Genomic DNA, 18,657 nt, shown 5'->3' with positions numbered 1-18,657 from the left:
CCGCCGCGTGCTCACTCGTCCTTTATTGATCGGCCTAGGCACAGGCGTGAGGGGCGTGAGGGGGGCCCGGCCGGGGCAGCCGGACGCACGGGCTTGGGGGTCCGGAATGGGGGGCGTGGGGGGGGCCCTGGGCAGGGCGGCCGGCCGTGGGCGCCGCAGCAGCCTCCTCCCAGGTCGGCGCCTGGAGAGCGGGTTCTTTGGTCAGACGGGCCGCCCTGGCAGGGTCCGGGGGGCTAGGCGGGCGCGCCCGGGTCGGGGGTCCGCCGGGCCGGCCTCCTGGCGGGGTGGGGGCGGCGGCGCCCCCGCGGCTCGGCGCAGCCCCGCTCGCTCTGCGTGTCCGAGGACTCGTCGATGAAGGCCAGGTTCTCGCTGGGGTAGTCCAGGGCGGACGCGGGGGGCGGGGAGGGCGTCTCGGCCTGGGCGGGGGGCGCGGGGGCCGGGGGCGGCCGGCCCTTCTCGGCGGGCGGGGCGGCGGGCCCGGCTCGCTGGGCCACCCGCGCGGTCACGGTGCCCGTCCAGCTGGCCGCCTGCGCCGTGAGGCCGCCCATCTGCGCGGGAGCGAGAGTGGTCCTCGACGGCGCCCCGGCCGCCCGCGCCCCGTCCCCCCGCCGGGTCCAGCATCCGCTCACGCCCCTCCCCGGGAGCCTTGCTTTTCCTTTCTCTTTTCTTTTTTCTTTTTTCTTTTTTCTTTTTTTTTCCGGCACTGGGGATGGAACCCAGGGGCATTCTACCTCCGAGCTAGCTACACCCCCAGCCCTGTTTTTTAATTTTTATTTTGAAACCGGGTCTCACTGAGGTGCAAAGGACCTCACTAAGTAGCTGAGGCTGGCCTCGGACCGCGATCCTCTGCTCAGCCCCCGAAATGCGTGTGCCACCAAGCCTGGCTCAGGAGCCTTTCTAGAAAACCCCAGTTTTATTTCAGGATCCCCTCTAATGCCCTGAAAACTGCACCTCTCTCTGGCCACCGGTTCCAGTAGGCTGGCAAAACACAGATATCTTAGTTAAAAGTGTTTTGTTTTTGCTTTGTTTTTTTTTTTTTGCGGTACTGGGGATGGAACCCAGGGACATTCTAGTTCTGAGCTACACCCCCAGCCCTATTTTATTTCTTTGTTTATCTATTTATTTATTTAGTGCTACTGGGGGTGGAACCCAGGGGCTTTCTACCTCCAGGCTATATTCCCTGACCTATTATTTTTTTTTTAATATATTTTATTTGGAAACAGGGTCTCACTAAGTTGCTGAGAGCCTCGCTAAGTAGCTGAGGCTGGCTTCGAACCTGTGCGATCCTCCTGTCTCAGCCTCCCAAGCGCGGGGATTACAGGCGTGTGCCACCATGCCCAGCTTTCTTTTTCTTTCTTTCTTTTTTTTTAAACAGGGTCTCACTGAGTTGGTTACAAGCATGCACTACCACGCCAGGCTCTAAAAGTGTTTTGTTGTTGGGTTGTTTTTTTTTTTTTTTTTTTTGGTGGTGGTGGGGTTGTGTGTGTGTGTGTGTGTGTGTGTGTGTGTGTGTGTGTTTCTTTCTTTCTTTCTTTCTTTTTTTTTTTTTTTTTTTTTTTGCCATGGTGCTGGGGATGGAACCCAGGGTCATTCTACCTCTAAGCTACAGCCCCAGCCCAAATTTTTATTCTTTATTTTGTTTCTGTTTTGTTTTGTTTTGTTTTTGTGGTACTGGGAACGGAACCCAGGGACATTCTTCCTCCATGCTACACCTCCAAACCTATTTTTTATTTTATTTGGAAACAGGGTCTCACTAAGTTGCTGAGAGCCTCACTAAGCTTCTGAGGCTGGCCTCAAACCTGCGATCATCCGGTCTCAGCCTCCCAAGTACTGGGATAACAAGCGTGGGCCACCATGCCCAGCGCTTATTCTTTATTTGGAAACAGGGTCTCCCTGAGTTGCTGATGGCCTCACCAAGTAGCTGAGGCTGTCCGTGAACCCATTTCCTCCTGTGTATTTTAGCTGGGTGTGGTGGCCCACGCTTGTAATCCTGGCATTTGGGAGGCTGAGATAGGAGGATGGCGGTTTGTGGACAGCCTCGGCTAATACTTAGTGAGGCCTTTTGCAACTCAGTGAGACCCTGTTTCCAAATAAAGAATAAAAAACAGAGCTGGGGGTATAGCTCAGAGGTAGAATGCCCCTGGGTTCCATCCCCAGTACCACAAAAAAAGTGTATTTTAGATTAATAACAAAAGTTTAGTGGAAGTATTCCCCATACAGTGTTTGAGACATAGCTATCAATTTATATGTTGTTTCTATGCAAATTACACTTAGTGGGGCTTTCTGCCCTCCTCCTTTCAAAACCGGGTGGAAAAACCTGGGCATGGTGGCACACACTTGTAATCCCAGCATTTGGGAAGCTGAGACAGGAGGATCGTGGTTTGCGGCCAGCCTCAGCTACTTAGTGAGGCCCTTTACAACTCAGTGAGACCCTGTTCCAAAATAAAGGATAAAAAATAGGCTGGGTGTGGTGGCGCACGCTTGTAATCCCAGCGCTTGGGAGGCTGAGACAGGAGGATCACACAGGTTCGAAGCCAGCCTCAGCTACTTAGAGAGGCTCTCAGCAACTTAGTGAGACCCTGTTTCCAAATAAAGTATGAAATAGGTCTGGGAGCATAAAAAGCCCCTGGGTTCCACTCCCAGTACCACAAAGAAGAATAAAAAATATAGAGCTGGGGTGTAGCTTGAAGGTAGAATGCCCCTGGGATCCATCCTCAGTACCACAAAAAAAGGGGGTGGTGGAACACAGCGTCTCGCACTCGCTAGGCAAACGCTCTGCCACTGAGCCACAGCGCCCCCATTCGCTGTATTTGTATTTTGAGACAGCGCCATCCTCAGTTTTCCAGGCTGGCCTCCTGCCTCAGCCTCCCCAGAAGCTGGGATGAGAGGCGTGCCACCTACCCGGCTGGCTTTGTCCGTTTGTGTTTGCCAATTGGGATAACCCTGCCTAAGTACAACCAGCTGGAGCCCGGAGCCGGCTCGGCCCCCCAGGAGGAGCCCCTCCGGAGCGCGGACCCCCGTACCTCTGCCCGGGTGCGGCGGGACACCACTCGCAGCCAGTTCCCGATGGTGGTGAGCACCGAGGCGAAGTAGGCCAGGCCTAGCAAGATCCAGAACCACACCAGCGGCTGGTAGGCCGGATAGTCCTGCTTGTTGGCGCCTGGGACACCCCCCGGGGGAGGAGGAAAGAAGTGGATGTGGGCCAGCCTGCGAGCGAGCCCCGGGTTCGCGGCCCGGCCGTGCTCCTCCTCCAGAGAGCGCGCCTCGCGCGGGCAAAGGGACGTGCGTGTGAACACCCGCAGGAAGATGCCTGTGTGTGCACCGAAGGCGTGCAAGACAGGAGCATGCGAGAGAGGGCGGTTTCGTGCAGATGTGGCAGAGCCGGGGCGCGCTCGGTGCACGTCTGAGCATGCACGGATGCGCCCATGCAAGACCGTGGGTGTGCGTGAGGCCGCGCGTGTGGTGCGCAGCCCCCGCGGGCGCGGGAGGCGGGCAGCGCCGTGCACGGGCAGCCTCACCGGCCACATAGTCGCCGAAGCCCACGGTGGTGAGCGTCACTACGACGTAATAGATGGCTTCCAGCTTGCTCCACTCCTCCATGTAGCAGAACACGAAGGTGGGCGTGAGGACAAAGAGCAGGCAGCCGACCAGCAGGAAGAGCATCGCCGAGAGCACGCGCACCAGCTCCGGCGGCACGCGCCACTTCTGCGGGAGGGGCGTAGGCAGGACCGCGGGGACCGGCCACCTGGCATCCCCCCCCCCCTGGGCCCAGGCCCGAGCCCGGGGCGGGCCCGCTGGGGGGCGAGCTCCGCGCCCACATGCTGGGGACCTAGGGGAGGGGACCCCGCACCCGACGCGCGGGACGCAGGGCCTGGAGCAGCTCACCAGGAAGATGGCTTCGATGTGACCGATGCCGCGGCGCAGGGAGGAGCCCAGCCGGTCCCCGACCCCCGCCAGCAGGATCCCAAACAGTGGGATCCCCACCAGGGCGTAAAAGATGCAGAAGAGGCGAGCGGCATCTGTGCGCAGGGCCGCGTTGCCATAGCCTGGCAGGGGAGCGGGCAGAGGTCCCGCTGCTGCCTGGCGCCCGCCGACCTCTCCCCTGCACCTTGCCCCCGGAGGAAACACCTGCCTCCCCGGCCCCTCCGCATGCCCCGTCTCCTCCCCACCGATGGTGGTGATGATGGTCCCTGAGAAAAAGAAGGCGCTGCCCAGGTTCCAGGCCGAGTGGCTGCTGTTACTGGTGGAGTTGGTGTCTGGGTCGGCGCCCCCTCCCAGGGCATCGGCCACCTCCTGCGGGACAAAGGTGCGGAGGCGGAGCTCAGTCCTTCCCTCCTGCCGGGGCCAGTTCCCCGCACCTCCAGCTCTGTGGGGGGGGGCGGCTCCCACACCCCCTCTCCCCTGCTCTCTGCCCCTGGAAGGCAGTCCCTTCCATCAAATGATGGAAGTTGTAATCCCAGCGCCCGGGAGGCTGAGACAGGAGGATCGCACGTGTTCGAAGCCAGCCTCAGCTACTTAGTGAGGCTCTCAGCAACTCAGTGAGACCCTGTTTCCAAATAAAGTATAAAATAGGTGTGGGAGTATAGCCCGGAGGTACGAAAGACCCTGGGTTCCACCCCCAGTACCACCAAAAAAAAAAAAAAGATGGAAGTTGGGTGGCCCAGGCCACCTGCAGGCAAATTTGTGTGACCTCCACAATGGTTGTGTGTGTGTATGTGTGTGGGGGGGGGCTGGAGGGTACTGGGGGTGGAACCCAGGGGCATTCTACCTCAGAGCTACATCCCCAGCCCTATTTTTACTCTTTATTTTGAAACAGGGTCTCACTAAGTTGCAGAGGGCCTCACTAAGCAGCTCCAGTCTCAACCTCCCGAATGCTGGGATTACAAGCAGGCACCACTAAGCCCAGCTTGTATTCTTTATTTTGAAACAAGGTCTCACTCAGTTGCTGAGGGCCTAACTAGCTGAGGCTGGCCAAGAAACTGCGATCCTCCTATCTCAGCCTCCCAAGTACTGGAATTACAAGCACGCGCCATCACCCCTGGCTAATTCTTTATTTTGAAACAGGGTCTCACTACATTGCAGAGGGCCCCTCAAGTTGCTGAGGCTGGCATCAAACCCGCAGTCCTCCTGTCTCAGTCTCTCAAGCACTGGGATTGCAAGTGTGCGCCCCCATGCCTGACTCCCAGGATGCTTCAGAAACATGCGAGTTATCAATCTCCTAATTTCCCACAACAGATCTGGGGAGAGGTACTGGGGATGGAACCCAGGGGTGTTCTACCACTGAGCTACAACCCAGCCCCAATTTATTTATTTATATTATATTATTTATTTACTTATTGCAGTACTATTTATTCTGCCTCTGAGCTACACCCCAGGGCCTAGTTTTTATTTTATATTATTTTATTTTATTTTTGTGGTACTGAGGGTGGGACCCAGGGGCATTTCTACCTCCAGGCTACACTCCCAGACCTATTTTATACTTTATTTGGAAACAGGGTCTCACTAAGTAGCTGAGGCTGACTTTGAACCTGTGCGATCCTCCTGTCTCAGCCTCCCAAGCGCTGGGATTACAAGTGTGTGCCATCACACCCGGCTCTTTATTCTTTATTTTGAAACAGGGTCTCACTGAGGTGCAAAGGACCTCACTAAGTAGCTGAGGCTGTCCTCGAACCACGATCCTCCTGTCTCAGCCTCCCGAATGCTGGGATTACAAGCGTGAATCACCATGCCTAGCTGTAACCCTTTTTCAAACTGGCTCCCACCTCCTCTTTCCCCCGTCTCCTTCCTGAATTGGCACCCTAGGTTACAACCACCTTCTCCCCCTCCACCCCAATTTTCTGAGATAACTATTTTCTATAATCATGAAGTGTGTGTGTGTGTGTGTGTGTGTGTGTGTGTGTGTGTGTGTGTGGTGCTGGGGATGGAACCCAGGGGCATTCTACCTCTGAGCTACACGCCCAGCCCTATATTTTATTATTTATTTATTTAAATTTTTTTTGGTGGTACTGGGGGTGGAACCCAGAGGCTTTCTACCTCCGAGCTATACCCCCAGACCCATTTTATATTTTATTTGAAACAGAGTCTCACTAAGTAGCTGAAGCTGGCTTTGAACCTTGCGATCTTCCTGTCTCAGCCTCCCAAGTCTGGGAAGCCTCCCAAGTGCGCCTCCACGCCTGGCTTTATTCTTTATTTTGAGACAGGGTCTCACTGAGTTGCAGAGGACCTAAGTAAGTAGCTGAGGCCGTCTGCGAACCACCATCCTCCTGTGTCAGCCTCCCGAATGTTGAGATTACAAGCGTGCGCCACCGCGCCCGGCCCTGTAGTCATGGTTTTTAAGTAAAAGCAAGAGGTGAAATATCTGATCAAAAGTCCTTTAATTTTTATTTTGCCACACTTTTCCAGTAAATTCACTACTTAGGGGAGAAAAAAAAACCCTTCGTCATCCTGGGTGTTCTAATTTCTGCTTCGAATGACGAGGCATCTGCTAACTCTAGGTTCCGTAAACGGCTCTGGAGCCTCCTCGCTTCCAGCCTCCGCCCACGGCGCTCCCGTCTCTGTCCCTCTCACCGGCTCATTTCCATTGCCAGCTATTCCCCAAGGCCCGTGTCTCTCTCTCCTCACCCCCAGGCTCCAGCCCAGCACCCAGTGGGTGCTTAACAAAGAAGGACACAAGGAAAACTCCCATTCCATGCATTTACAGCTGTCTGTCTGTCCACAGGTCTGTCCCCTCATCTCCATATGACTCTCCAGGGCAGAGCTTGCATCTGCTCCCCATGGTATATATAGCACTGCGCATGCGCACACACACACACACACACACACACACACACACACACACCAGCACACAGTGGGTGGGCAATTCCTGCACCACTGACTAATTCCGGATGTAACTTTTGCTGTGGAAGAAGTTCAAAGTGGCTGTCACCCTTCTAGGTCCTGCCTTTTCTTTTCTTCTTCTTCTTCTTTTTTTTTTTTTTTTTTATCCAGGAAAAAAGCAGTTCCATTGTAAAGATAAAATAGGTCAGATTCCCTCCCTCCCTCAGTCCGCGGTCTGGCCAAGTACACCCCGCGCCCAGGCCTCAGCCTCCTCTGCTTTCAGGAAGTGTCAAGAGACACGGCTCGGTGGCCTGCGTCCAGCCCACCCCATCCTCATCTCTATCCTGGCTTCTGCTACCTGGACAAGCCACTGAATGCTGAGACCCTCCCTCCACAAAGAACAGGCAGGGGACGAGGGGTACTTTTCAAGAGAGTAATAAATATTAATTTATTAAAGTTAAATTGTAGAGCCGGGCGTGGTGGCGCACGCTTGTAATCCCCGCGCTTGGGAGGCAGAGACAGGAGGATCGCGCAGGTTCGAAGCCAGCCGCGCGCTCTGGCTTAGGAGACCCTGTTTCCAAATTTTAAAAAATGTAAAAATAGGCCTGGGAGTGTAGCCCGGAGGTAGAAGGCTTCCAGGAACCCCAGTACCACCAAAAAAAAAAAAAAAAAAAAAAAAACAGTAGAGAAAAAAAAACATAGGGCTGGGGGTATAGCTTGGAGGCCGAGTGCCCCTGGGTTCCATCCCCAGACCCACGTACACAAAAAAAAGTTAAATTGTCACTTTTCATATGATATTGACTCAGAACTCAGAAAAAGCAATAGAGGAGCTCGACTGTACCCCAGAAGGCTGGAACCCAGAGTTTTCTTAGTGGAGGCTGTGTGCCTCAGGTGTCGGGTGCTGGCATGCCCCCTCCTGCCTGGTAAGCGCGTGTTGGGGGAGGGGCCCTCCTCCGGCACCCATGGCGGTGTGGTCAAGACCCCAAAAGCATCTGGGCATGTGTATCTGCATGCTCTGGAGGGGGCAGGGGAGCTGTTCAGAGTGTTCCTGGGCTTTTCTATGACATCTGTGGCTCCAAAATGTAGAGAAGCCAGTGTAAGAAGGACTGCCAGCTTTAGCAAGTAAAAATACTGCCTGGGACGTACTTATGTTAGCACGGGGGAGTTTGCCGGGCGTGGTAGCGCATGCTCCTAATCCACGGAGGGAGGCTGAGATGGGAGGATGGAAGGTTCAAGGACAGCCTCGGCAACTGGAGGCAGACGCTCAGCAACCTAGGGAGACCCTGCTTCAAAACAACAACAACAACAACAAAATAAATGCATAAAAAGGGCTGGAAGCGTAGCTCAAAGGCAGAATGCCCCTAATCCAGGCGCCGTGGCGCACGCTTGTAATCCCAGTACTAGCGAGGCTGAGACAGGAGGATCACAGATTCAAAGCCAACCTTGCAACGTAATGATACTCTCAGCAACCCAGTGAGACCTTATTTGCAAATAAGATATAAAACTGGTGTAGCTCACAGGTAGAATGCCTCTGGGTTCAACCACTAGTTCCAGAAAGAAAGAAAGAAAGAAAAAAAGAAAGAAAGAAAGAAAGAAAGAAAGAAAGAAAGAAAGGTAGAATGTCCCTGGGTTCAATCCCCAGTCAGTGCCACAGTAAATAAATAAACGCATTGCTTGTTCAGCTGAAATTCGATTCACAAGTCCCTGGCACCCTGGATTTTATCTGGTAAGCTAACTGGGTGAGCTGGACTTCTGCAAATGTTAAGGTCCCCTTTGCCTCGTTCGTTCATTCATTCACCATCACACACCCAAGGAGACACGTCGGGAGCACAGCCCAGTGTCGGGCACAGTAAGGAGGCCCGCTCCCAGACCCCCAGCACCCAGCACCCGCGCACCCCTCGGGCCCGCAGGGCCTGCCCACGCACCTGGATGAGCTGGGCCAGCTCGCGCTCGCGCACGCACGGGTGGGCCCGCAGGAACTCCCCCCGCAGCTCGCCCAGCTTCCTCTGGGCCTGCCGCTCGCCGGGCTGCTCCAGGGCGCGGAACACCAGGGCGCCCAGCACCAAGTACAGCAGGACCACGGCCAGCAGCGCCAGCAGCGTGGTGCCGCGCATGGCCGCCGGGGGGGCCGGGGCGGGGGGCTCCTGGGGGGCGGCGGTCACTGCGGACAGACAGACGGGGCCTGGGGTCACCGCCCGCCCGACACCCACGCGCTCCGCCGTCCACCCGGGCGGCACCTGCTCACACCCGTCCTCCCGCCGCCGCCCCCGGGGCTCCCGGTGTGAGGGGGGGGGCGGCGCTGGAGAGCCGGCGGGTGGGGAGCGGGCCTGGGGGTCCGCCGAGGCTGGGGGGCGCGGCGCGGGGCGGGGCCGGCCCCCCAGCGTCCTCCATCCTCCCGCGGGCCCCTCCCGGGACGGCCCCTCCGCCCTCCGCGGCTTTCGAGGAACCCAGGGGCGGGTCCGCGGCGGGGCGCGGCGGCGCAGGAGCAGGTGCAGGTGCAGGAGCAGGTGCAGAGCCCCCCCCCCCGCCCCGGACCCCCCCCACCCCCTCCCCGCACTCACTGTCAGCCCGCGCCGGCTCCCGCTCGCCTGCCGAGCCCGAGCCGCGGAGGCGGCGGGGGCGGGGCGGCCGCGCCTGGGACCCCCCCCTGCGCCAGAGCCCCCTCCCCCGCGCTTAACCCCCGCGGCGCCGCGCCTTCACCTGGGCTCCGGCCCGCGGGTCGCGGCCGAGCATCAGCCGGGCACCGAGCCAGTCATCCCGGCCTCGCCCCGGCCACAGGGCGGGGAAGGGCCGCGGGCCCAGCACTAGGAGGCCTGGCCCCTCGGGGCGCAGGGCTGGGCAGCGGCCACTGGCCTGGCCGGCCGCGGGGCTGGGCCCGGCTCTGGGAGGCGGGCTGGGCGCTTCGGCCCTCCTCCCCACCACTGGGTCCTGTTGCCCAGGCCCAGAGTGCGCACCGGGACCCGGGCTGCACCTGCCCGCCCGCCGCCGGACCGGCCAGCATCCTCCCCTGATCCGAGCCTGCCGCCTTGCTTGCTTTTTTTTTTTTTTTTGCCGTACTGGGGATGGAATCCAGGGGCATGCTACCTCTGAGATACACATACACCCCCAGCCCGCCCTATTTTTTTATTCTTTCTCTATTATTTTTGCGGTACTGGGGATGGAACCCAGGGCCATTCTACCTCCGAGCTACACCCCCCAGACCTATTTTTATTCTTTGTTTTCAAACAGGGTCTCACTGAGTTGCAAAGGTCCTCATTAAGTAGCTGAGGTTGGCCGAAAACGGTGATCCTGTCTCAGCCTCCCAAAAGCATGCACCACCACGCCGGCCCAATTTTTTATCATTTATATATTTATTTATTGGTGGTACTGGGGGTGGAACCTAGGGACCTTCTGCCTCTGGGCTACATTCCCAGACCTATTTTATATTTTGTTTTGGAAACAGGGTCTAAGTTGCTAAAAGCCTCACTAAGTAGCCGAGGCTGACTTCGAACCTGTGCAATCCTCCTGTCTCAGCCTCCCAAGTACTGGAATTACAAGTGTGCACCACCACGCCCGGCTTTTTTTTTTTTTAAGATTGGGTGAGAGCTGGGCATAGTGGCGCATCCTTGTAATCCAAGGGCTTGGGAAGGATCTGGGAGTATAGCCTGGAGGTAGAGGAGCCCCTGGGTTCCACCCCCAGTACCACACACAAAAAAGATTGGGTGGATTTATTTATTTATTGTGGTTCTCTCTCCCTCTCTCTCTCACACACACACACACACACACACACACGGAACTGAAACCAGGGGCTAGAATTCTTCCTCTTAAATAAATTCCCAGCCCTATTTTACTTTTTATTTTGAAACAGGGTCTCACTAAGTTGTAGAGCCTAAACTGCTGAGGCTGTCCTCAAACCTGAGATCATCCTGTCTCAGCCTCCCAAGTACTAGGATTACAAGCGTGCACCACCACACCAGGCTTATTCTTTTTTTGTTGTTGTTGGGGTTTTTTTGTTTGTTTTTGGTGGTACTGGGCATGGAACCCAGAGGCTTTCTACCTCCGGGCTAACTCCCAGACCTATTTTATTTGGAAACAGGGTCCCACTAAGTTGCTGAGAGCCTCACTAGGTAGCTGAGGCTGGCTTTGAACCTGCGCGATCCTCCTGTCTCAGCCTCCCAAGTGCGGGGATTACAAGCGTGCGCCACCAACCTGGCTATTCTTTTTAATTTGAAACAGTTTCTCACTAAGTTGCAGAGGGCCTCACTGTGGTGCCGAGGCTGGCTGCAAACCTGTAGTCCTCCGGTCTCAGCCTCTCAAGCTCTGGGATGAGAAACCTCTGCCTTCCTGCTGGCTCACTGAGTGGTTTTAAGTTTGAGTTTTGAGGCTGTTCGCCCCCTACTGGTAGGGACTTAGGTAGGTTCCTAAACACTGGAATGTCAGTTCCCACTTACAGAAAAAGGATGATTAATCCTCTCTTTGGGTGTTGTCCTGGGCATTTAAGGGGCCAGTTTTATGAATGCTCAAAGAAGAGCCTGGAACACACAACTAAGTGCCCTACAAATGTTAGCAATTTTCCTTTTTTTTTTTTTTTTTGCGGTATTGGGGATGGAACACAGAGGCGTTCTACCTCTGAGCTACACCCCCAGCCTTATTGTTTGTATTAATTTTTATTTATTTATTTTTTGTGGTACTGACTGGGGATGGAACCCAGGGGCATTCAACTTCTGAGCTACACGCCCTGTGCCCTGCCCTATTTTTTTTTTTTTTTTTTTTTGGTGGTGGTACTGGGGTTCCTGGAAACCCTTCTACCTTCGGGCTATGCTCCCAGACCTATTTTATACTTTTTATTTGGAAACAGGGTCTTATAAACCAGCACAGTTGGCTTCGAACCTGCGCGATCCTCCTGTCTCCGCCTCCCAAGCAGGGGGATTACAAGCTTGCGCCACCACGCCCCACTAGTCCCTGCCCTATTTTTATTCTTTATTTTGGGACAGGGTCTCACTAAGTTGCAGAGAGCCTCACTAAGAAGCTGAGGCTGCCCGTGAACCGCAATCCTTCAGTCTCAGCCTCCCAAATGCTAGGATTACAAGCGTGTGCCAACACACCCAGCTTCAGGGGCTCACTAGGTTCCAAAGGGCCTGAGTAGCTGAGGCTGTCCGTGAACCGCGATCCTCCAGTCTCAGCCTCCCAAATGCTGGGAATACAAATTAATCTGCCACCACGCCTGGCTTAGCAACTTTTTTTTTCAATGAAAAGTGACTGTCCAGCTTCAAGCTGATTCTGAGTCTCACATGACCGCTCCACTGGCCCTGCAGCCCACCTCTCAAGGATGGTCTCAAGCAAAGCACTTTGAGGACGGCTCAGTGCCAGGCCCTGGGAACTATCACACTCCGACAGGAACCACACGCTTTGAATGGTCCCCCAGGTCAGATCTGAGAGGAGGTGGGAGCGCAGGGCAGTGACTGTGCTTTTAGGGTCAGCTGGAGAAGGGGCCCCCAGCAGACACAGCACGGGGGAGTCCACACATCTGGGCAAACCCACACCCCAGCCAGGGACGGAGGCTGCTTGGCCTCCACACCGACACCTCCGTAGGTCCTCACTAACCCCGACACCGACAGCCCGATGAGGATGGGCAGAGAGAAGCCAGGCCTCCACAAAGCTCAACCCATCAGGGTTTAGATGCGTCACAGACACAGAACCGCAGGCCACGAGATCCAGAAGGGCCACCTTCCCCTGACCAGAAACGGGAGGCTTCACAAAGTAGGTGACTGGGGATGGGGCAGGTGGGGCGGTGCAGTGGGTAGAAGCTGGGGTCTTCCTTGTGCGTACCAGGCAAGTGCTCTACCACTGAGCTACATACCAGATCTGGAAAGGTGATATCTGGGCTGTGTTTGGTGGCACAGAATACACAGGGTCCCGGAAACTGCACCGAGTCTGGCGTGGTGGCGCGCGCTTGTAATCCCAGCATTTGTGAGGCTGAGATAGGAGGATGGTGGCTCACGGCCAGCCTCAGCTACTTAATGAGACCCTCTGCAACTCAGTGAGACCCTGTTTCAAAATAAAGAATAAAAAATAGGGCTGGGAGTGTAGCTTGGAAGTAGAATGCCCCTGGGTTCCATCCTCAGTACTTTCAAAAAAAAAAAAAAGAAACTTTTACTGAGGCTGAGGCAGGAGGATCGCTTCAGCTTGGGAATTCAGAGCCAGCCTGACAACACAGGACAATCTTTTATTTATTTACTTATTTACTGGTGCTGAGGATAGAACCCAGAGGAATTCTACCTCCAGGCTATTGCCCCAGCCCTTTAAACAATTTTGGTTCTGGGGAGGGAACCCAGGGGCATTCTACCTGAGCCACACCCCAAGCCTTGTCTCATGTTTTTGTTTTTTTTGGTGGTACAGGGATGAAACCCCAGGGGCCTTCTACCTCCGGGCTCCACTCCCAGACCTATTTTATATTTTATTTGGAAACAGGGTCTCTGAAGCCAGCTGAGGCTGGCTTCGAACCTGCGCCATCCTCCTGTCTCCGCCTCCCAAGCACAAGGATTACAAGCGTGCGCCACCACGCCCAGCAAATAAGATCTTGAGGGAAGAGGGGTCGTCACTGGCGTGGGAAGAACCCGCACCAGGGAGCCTGGAGAATGGAGGCCTGTGCCTCGAGGACCGCAGGGCCGCCCCCTCCCCGTCCCCCAGGTTTGCGGAGTGAGTGGCCCCTGCCCAGGCAGGCTAGCAGCCCCCCAGGGCAAAGGTGGGAAGAACACAGAGCAGAGGCGCAGACAAGGGGCACAGACACTGTTTATTGAGTGGCGGGCGCAGGAGAGGTAGCTGGCTCCGGTGGAGGCGGAGGTGGCAGGTCATGCCAGGGTGCTGTGGGCATCTGGCAGCCAGGGCCATGCCCCCATCCTAGGGAGACGGCACAAGCTCACTACAGCAGCGCAGCAAGGAGCCGGCCAGAGGAGGGGGCGGCCACGCCCCCGGGATCCTGGGCAAGAAGCGGCAGATAACCTTGGCGCGGGGGCCAGGGGCGGGGGCGGGAGGGTTTTCTTGGGGGAGTAGAAAGGGGATCACGTCTGTGGGGTGGAATAGAGGCTGTGGTGGTGGCCGCCGGGTCCCGGCACCTGGGAGAAGAGCAGAGGAGTGGTCCTCGTCTGGCTGCCCCCGCACCAGCCCGGCTCGCGCCCGATGGCGCCGTACCAGCTGCCAGAGCCCAGGCTGCCCGACATGCTGCGGGCAGAGAAGCAGGGTCAGTCCCGGGCAGTGAGTGGAGCCAGGCTCGTGGGACGGAGGCGACCGAGAGGCTCACATCGGAGCCCCTGGACCCAGGCCTCCCGGTGCAGGCGGACTGCATCCCAGGCTGGGAGACTTAGATTTTGGTAGCAGGGGTTGAACCTAAGGGCATCCTGCTCACTTTCCTTTATCTTTTTTTTTGGTACTGGGGATGGAACCCAGGGGCATTCTACCTACGAGCTACACTCCCAGCCCTATTTTGTAGTATTTTATTATTTTTTTTTTGGTGGTACTGGGGGTGTAACCCAGAGGCTTTCTACCTCCAGGCTATACTCCCAGCGCTTATTTTTATATATTTTTTAAATTTGGAAACAGGGTCTCCTGATCCTCCTATCTCCGCCCCCAAGCAAAGGGATTGCAAGCCATGCACCACCATGCCAGGTGTCTTTTCATTTTTTGAAACAGTGTCTCACTGAGTCTCAAAGGGCCTCACTAAGGAGCTGAGGCTGTCAGCAAAGGGCGCTTCTCCAGTCTCCCCCTCCCAAATGCTGAGATTACAAGCCTGCGCCACCACACCAGGCCAATTTTTTATTTTGAAATGGGGCCTCACTGAGTTGCAGAGGGCCACACTAAGTAGCTGAGGCTGGCCGCAAACCGCAATCCTCTTGTCTCAGCCTCCCAAATGCTGGGATGACAAGCGTGCGCCACTGAGCCCAACAGGGCATTCTGTTTTCAAGCTACAACTCCAGTCCTTCAAGTTTTTTTGTGGTTTTTTTTTTGTGTTTTTTTTTTTTTTTTTTTTTTTTGCGGGTCTGGGGATGGAACCCAAGGGAATTTGACCTCCAGGCTATACCCCCTGCCCAATTTTTTATTTTTTATTTTGAAACAGGGTCTCCCTGAGTTGCGAAGGGCCTCACTAAGTAGCTGAGACTGTCCGCGAACCGCGATCCTCCGGTCTCAGCCTCCCGAGTGCTGGGATTACAAGTGTGTGCAACCACGCCCGGCTCGATTTTTTATTCTTTATTTGGCAATAGGGTCTCACTGAGTTCAAAGGGCCTCTCACTAAGTAGTAGCTGAGGCGGTCTCAACCCCGATCTGATCCTCCTGTCTCAGCCTCCCAAAGGCTGGGATTACAAGTGTGAGCTACCATACCCAGCTCAAAAGTTTTTTAAACTTTGAAACAAAGCCTAAATTGCTGAGGCTAACCTTGAACCTGTGATCCTCCTAGCTCAGCTACTGGGATTACAGACAAGTGCCACCTTGCCCACCAGAGCGGGTAAGGGGAAGTTTAGTACTGGGTACACCAAGAGGAGACCACCTAGAATGCAGATGGAAACAAAGGCCAGGGCTTGGGGGGAGGTTCTGGCTCTGGGCCCACCCTTGACGGAGCCAGGCTCCTAAGCAGGCAGTGCTCCTACCTGGTGCTTTCTCCCCGGCTGTGCTCCCCGGAGCAGCCCTCGTCCTCACAGTGCCCGGCCCGGTCGAAGAAGTAGGAGCGGGAGCCGAAGACCTGCCCGTTGAGGATGCGGCTGGTGCTCTGGGGGGGAGGGGCATGGCTGGACCGATGCTTCCTCCTGACCCCAGACCCCAGCCCGCCACCCCCTGGTTCCGTCTCCTCCACCAAGCCCACAGAGAGGTGGGGCCTCACCAGGTCCTGCGGGGGCCGATGCACCCGGAAGAAGCCCACGAGCAGCGTGGTGGGCAGGAGCTCCCACACGAAGAGGATGAGGCCGAACACCAGGTAGCCCTTGTTCCCCAGGTCATTCACCAGGTCCGCCTGCGGGAAGGCCGGCCCGTGACCAAGGGCCCGCGCTCGCGCTCGAGGGGCTCCAGGCGGCCAGGGCCCATGCTGCCAATGGCAGAACACAGAACGCGCGCTCACCTGATCGGACACATTGTACCAGTCATAATCGAAGGCGTCCAGCCTGCTCCGGGGGGCCAGGGCCAGGGCTGCCAGGTTGTAGCAGGCCCGGCTGGCATAGAGCAGGACCATGGTACCGCCCATCGCAGCCGCCTGGCACACGCTGGTGCCCTGGAACAGGGGACAAGGGGACCCTCAGGTCAGGACGCTCCCCACTTCCTCTGTGCCCTGAAGACCGCTGCCCGAGATCCCCAAGGCCACCCGGGCATGGCGGCGTGTGGCCCTACCTTGGCCTCCAGGTAGATGCTCGTGGAGGGGGCCCTCCGGGCGACGAGGCAGAGGCAGGCAGCAAGAGACAGGGCACAGATGACGAAGAGGGAGTCGCTCACCAGGACACGCACCAGCAGCAGGGCCCAGGGCTGTGCCCGGCGCCGGCGGGACAGCACCGCACACAGCACGTTCACCAGCAGGAAGAGCAGCGAGGCGCCCACGAAGGCCCCGCGGACAGCCAGCCTGCGGCCATGGCACAGTCAGCCCAGGCCGCGGGCCCCGCCCCAGGACACCCCGGTGTGCGGCGAGACAGGTCGCCCAGCTCAGAGCCCGCTCCTCAACTTGACAGACTGGGGACCTGGGGCCTAAGGAGGTGTCAGTAGTGACGGCTTCTCGGCTCCTTGGAAAGAGCACCAGATTGGGAGTCCGAAATCTGGGGGTGAGCCCTGGCTCTGCCTCTGGACAGCTCTGTGACCTTGAACGTGTTGCTTTACCTGGGCGTCAGTTTCTTCATCTCTCTAATGGAGATAAGAGTAGCCTCTCAGGCAGGTGGATAAAAGAGAGATGTTTGTGAAAGCCCTTTATAAACTGGAAGACACTGGAGGTGACAGGGGTCTGTGGCCCAAGGTCGCCCAGGAGTGCAGCTTGGAGCCTCCAGCTCCTTGTCCATCATGGGTGACGTTGGTACCCTGCCTCACAGCATCACTACCGTTTCTATTACCGCTGCACTTCATCTGCGCCAGGTGCCTCAGCTCCCAAGCGCCTTCTCACACGATCCCTGGGCTGTTCTTACCTCCACCCTGCAAGTTCCCTACCCCTGACCTGGGGCCCCAGCCCACTGGTGTCCCGGAGTACTTACAGGCCTCGGCTCATCTCTGGCCTACGCTTCGCCTTGGCCTTGAACACCACCTGGGAGCAGAGATGCCCGTCAGCCCTCCGGGCCCTGGGGGCTGGCCGCTCCCCACCCTCCACCCACTCCCACGGTTACCTGAGCAAAGTAGAGGTTCATAAGCGTCAGTGTGAAGAACTGCAGACAGACAGGGCAGCAGTAGAGAAGCCAAAACGGCAAGGGCCCCAGGCGGTTGGCTCGGGGAGTATCTCGGAAGTAGAAGGAGAAGAGGGTGGTACGCAAGGCAGCCCAGAGCAGACAGAGCGCCAGGAACACCGTCTGATAGCTGAGCCGCTTGTGCCCGTACAGAAGCACCAGCCAGAGCTGGGCATAGACAGAGAAGAAGAGCAGGGCGTACAGGGTGGTGTAGGCCGCGGTCAGCCCCAGGGTCACGGTGGGTGGCAGCGCAGGTACCAACCCCGCAGCAGGCACCAAGCCAGACAGGTTACTCTCCATGTCAGGGAGGAAGGCCTGAATCCCAGAGACAGAGATGGAGGGCTGGCCAGGAGCCAGGGGAATAAATAGAGGGGTGAGAATTGCAGGATGCAGTGACAGAGATGGGGGCTCAGAAGGAAAGAAGTTGTGGCTGGCTAGGCCCTTCCCCAGCAGAGGGACCCTCACCCATGGGGGACACGGCTCGCCTGGGCCCCTGGCTCTGGGTGTGCAGGGCAGGCAGCGTGGGGATGGGGGTAGCCCTCTCAGGGCCGGCCCCAGGGCCAGGGGGATGGGGGGATGCAGGGGCTGACGGAGGAGTCCCTGGCCGTGGTCGCTCGTTCTGTCGGGTAGGAGGGGGAGAGCCAGCCGATGCCCGTGAGTTCAGGGCAGCGGCCGCTGCGGGGGCGCCCAACGCCCGGCTCTCCCCCTCCCCAAGCTTGGGGGGGCTCTCTCCTCTCCAATAACCCGGAGGAGGGGGCCTCTTCCTCTGTCCTGGGGTTTCCAGACGTTGCCCCCCCCGCCACCGTGTCCGCCCTCCAGCCGCGGAGCGAGGCCGAGGCCGGAGAAGCGGGTCGGGTCGCCGGGACCCGGCCCAGCCCGGGCTCCGCCCCCTCCCGCGCCTGCGCCCGCGCCGCTCGCTACGCAGATGGCGCCGGGGCCGCCCGGCGTGCGGCCGTTCGGGGCGGCGCGGGGTGGCGGCGGGGGCCGGGGCCCGCGCGGGGGGCCGCCAGCTCCCACGCGGAGACCCCCCATCCTCGTCGGGATCGCGCCCCGCCGGGCCGCCGACCGCCCTCCCTCCTCCCTCCCTCCCGCCGGCTCCGGGGCACTTCCGCCCGCAGCCAAGATGGCGCCGGCCGCCCCGCCCCCGGCCCGGCCCGGCCCGCGCTCACCTGCCCGCCGGCCCCGCTCGCCCATCCGCCCGAGGTGGCGCGGCGGGCGGCCCGGGGCGGCTGCGGCCTCCGCTGGGCGCTGCCCCGGCCCGGCCGAGGCGAGGCCCCGGCGAGCGCCCCCGGCTCACGCGCCGCTTCCGCCCGCACCCCGCGCCGCTCCGCGGACAAAGTTCCCGCCGGCTCCCGGGGGAGGGCTCATTGTCTCCATTTTACGGGGGGACGAAGGCCCGGAGGCACGACTCCGCACAAGCGGGACCCGGAGAAGCCCGCCCCGGCTCCCGCGCACGCCCCCA

The 18,657-nt window shown here is 58.0% G+C and overlaps 2 protein-coding genes across 6 annotated transcripts; both read right to left on the bottom strand.

The window, feature by feature from the left end:
- Positions 1-233: 233 nt before the first annotated feature.
- KCNK4 (potassium two pore domain channel subfamily K member 4) lies at positions 234-8,930 on the bottom strand (the record flags this gene model as incomplete). The annotated part of the gene is made up of 6 exons (XM_080692116.1): positions 234-548; positions 3,024-3,160; positions 3,519-3,705; positions 3,886-4,046; positions 4,170-4,293; positions 8,742-8,930. 6 exons carry the CDS (start codon positions 8,928-8,930, stop codon positions 234-236), a joined length of 1,113 nt encoding a protein of 370 aa, XP_080548242.1.
- A 4,787-nt stretch (positions 8,931-13,717) lies between these two features.
- On the bottom strand, positions 13,718-17,510 carry GPR137 (G protein-coupled receptor 137; the record flags this gene model as incomplete). 5 transcript variants are annotated; one of them, XM_080707812.1, is made up of 7 exons in its annotated part: positions 13,718-13,910; positions 15,438-15,556; positions 15,668-15,796; positions 15,902-16,051; positions 16,168-16,393; positions 17,010-17,059; positions 17,139-17,495. In XM_080707812.1, 7 exons carry the CDS (start codon positions 17,493-17,495, stop codon positions 13,718-13,720), a joined length of 1,224 nt encoding a protein of 407 aa, XP_080563938.1. The 5 variants fall into 5 exon arrangements, with proteins under 5 accessions (XP_080563938.1, XP_080563939.1, XP_080563942.1 ...); XM_080707816.1 differs by having other exon boundaries at positions 13,857-14,016; positions 17,139-17,510; XM_080707813.1 differs by lacking the exon at positions 15,902-16,051.
- Positions 17,511-18,657: the final 1,147 nt, after the last annotated feature.

Source organism: Muscardinus avellanarius (assembly GCF_963383645.1).
Source record: "Muscardinus avellanarius genome assembly, chromosome: 1".
In the NCBI taxonomy this organism is placed as follows: Eukaryota; Metazoa; Chordata; class Mammalia; order Rodentia; family Gliridae; genus Muscardinus; species Muscardinus avellanarius.
The sequence above is the reverse complement of the archived record's forward strand: the minus strand, read 5'-3'. Positions and strand labels throughout refer to the sequence as shown.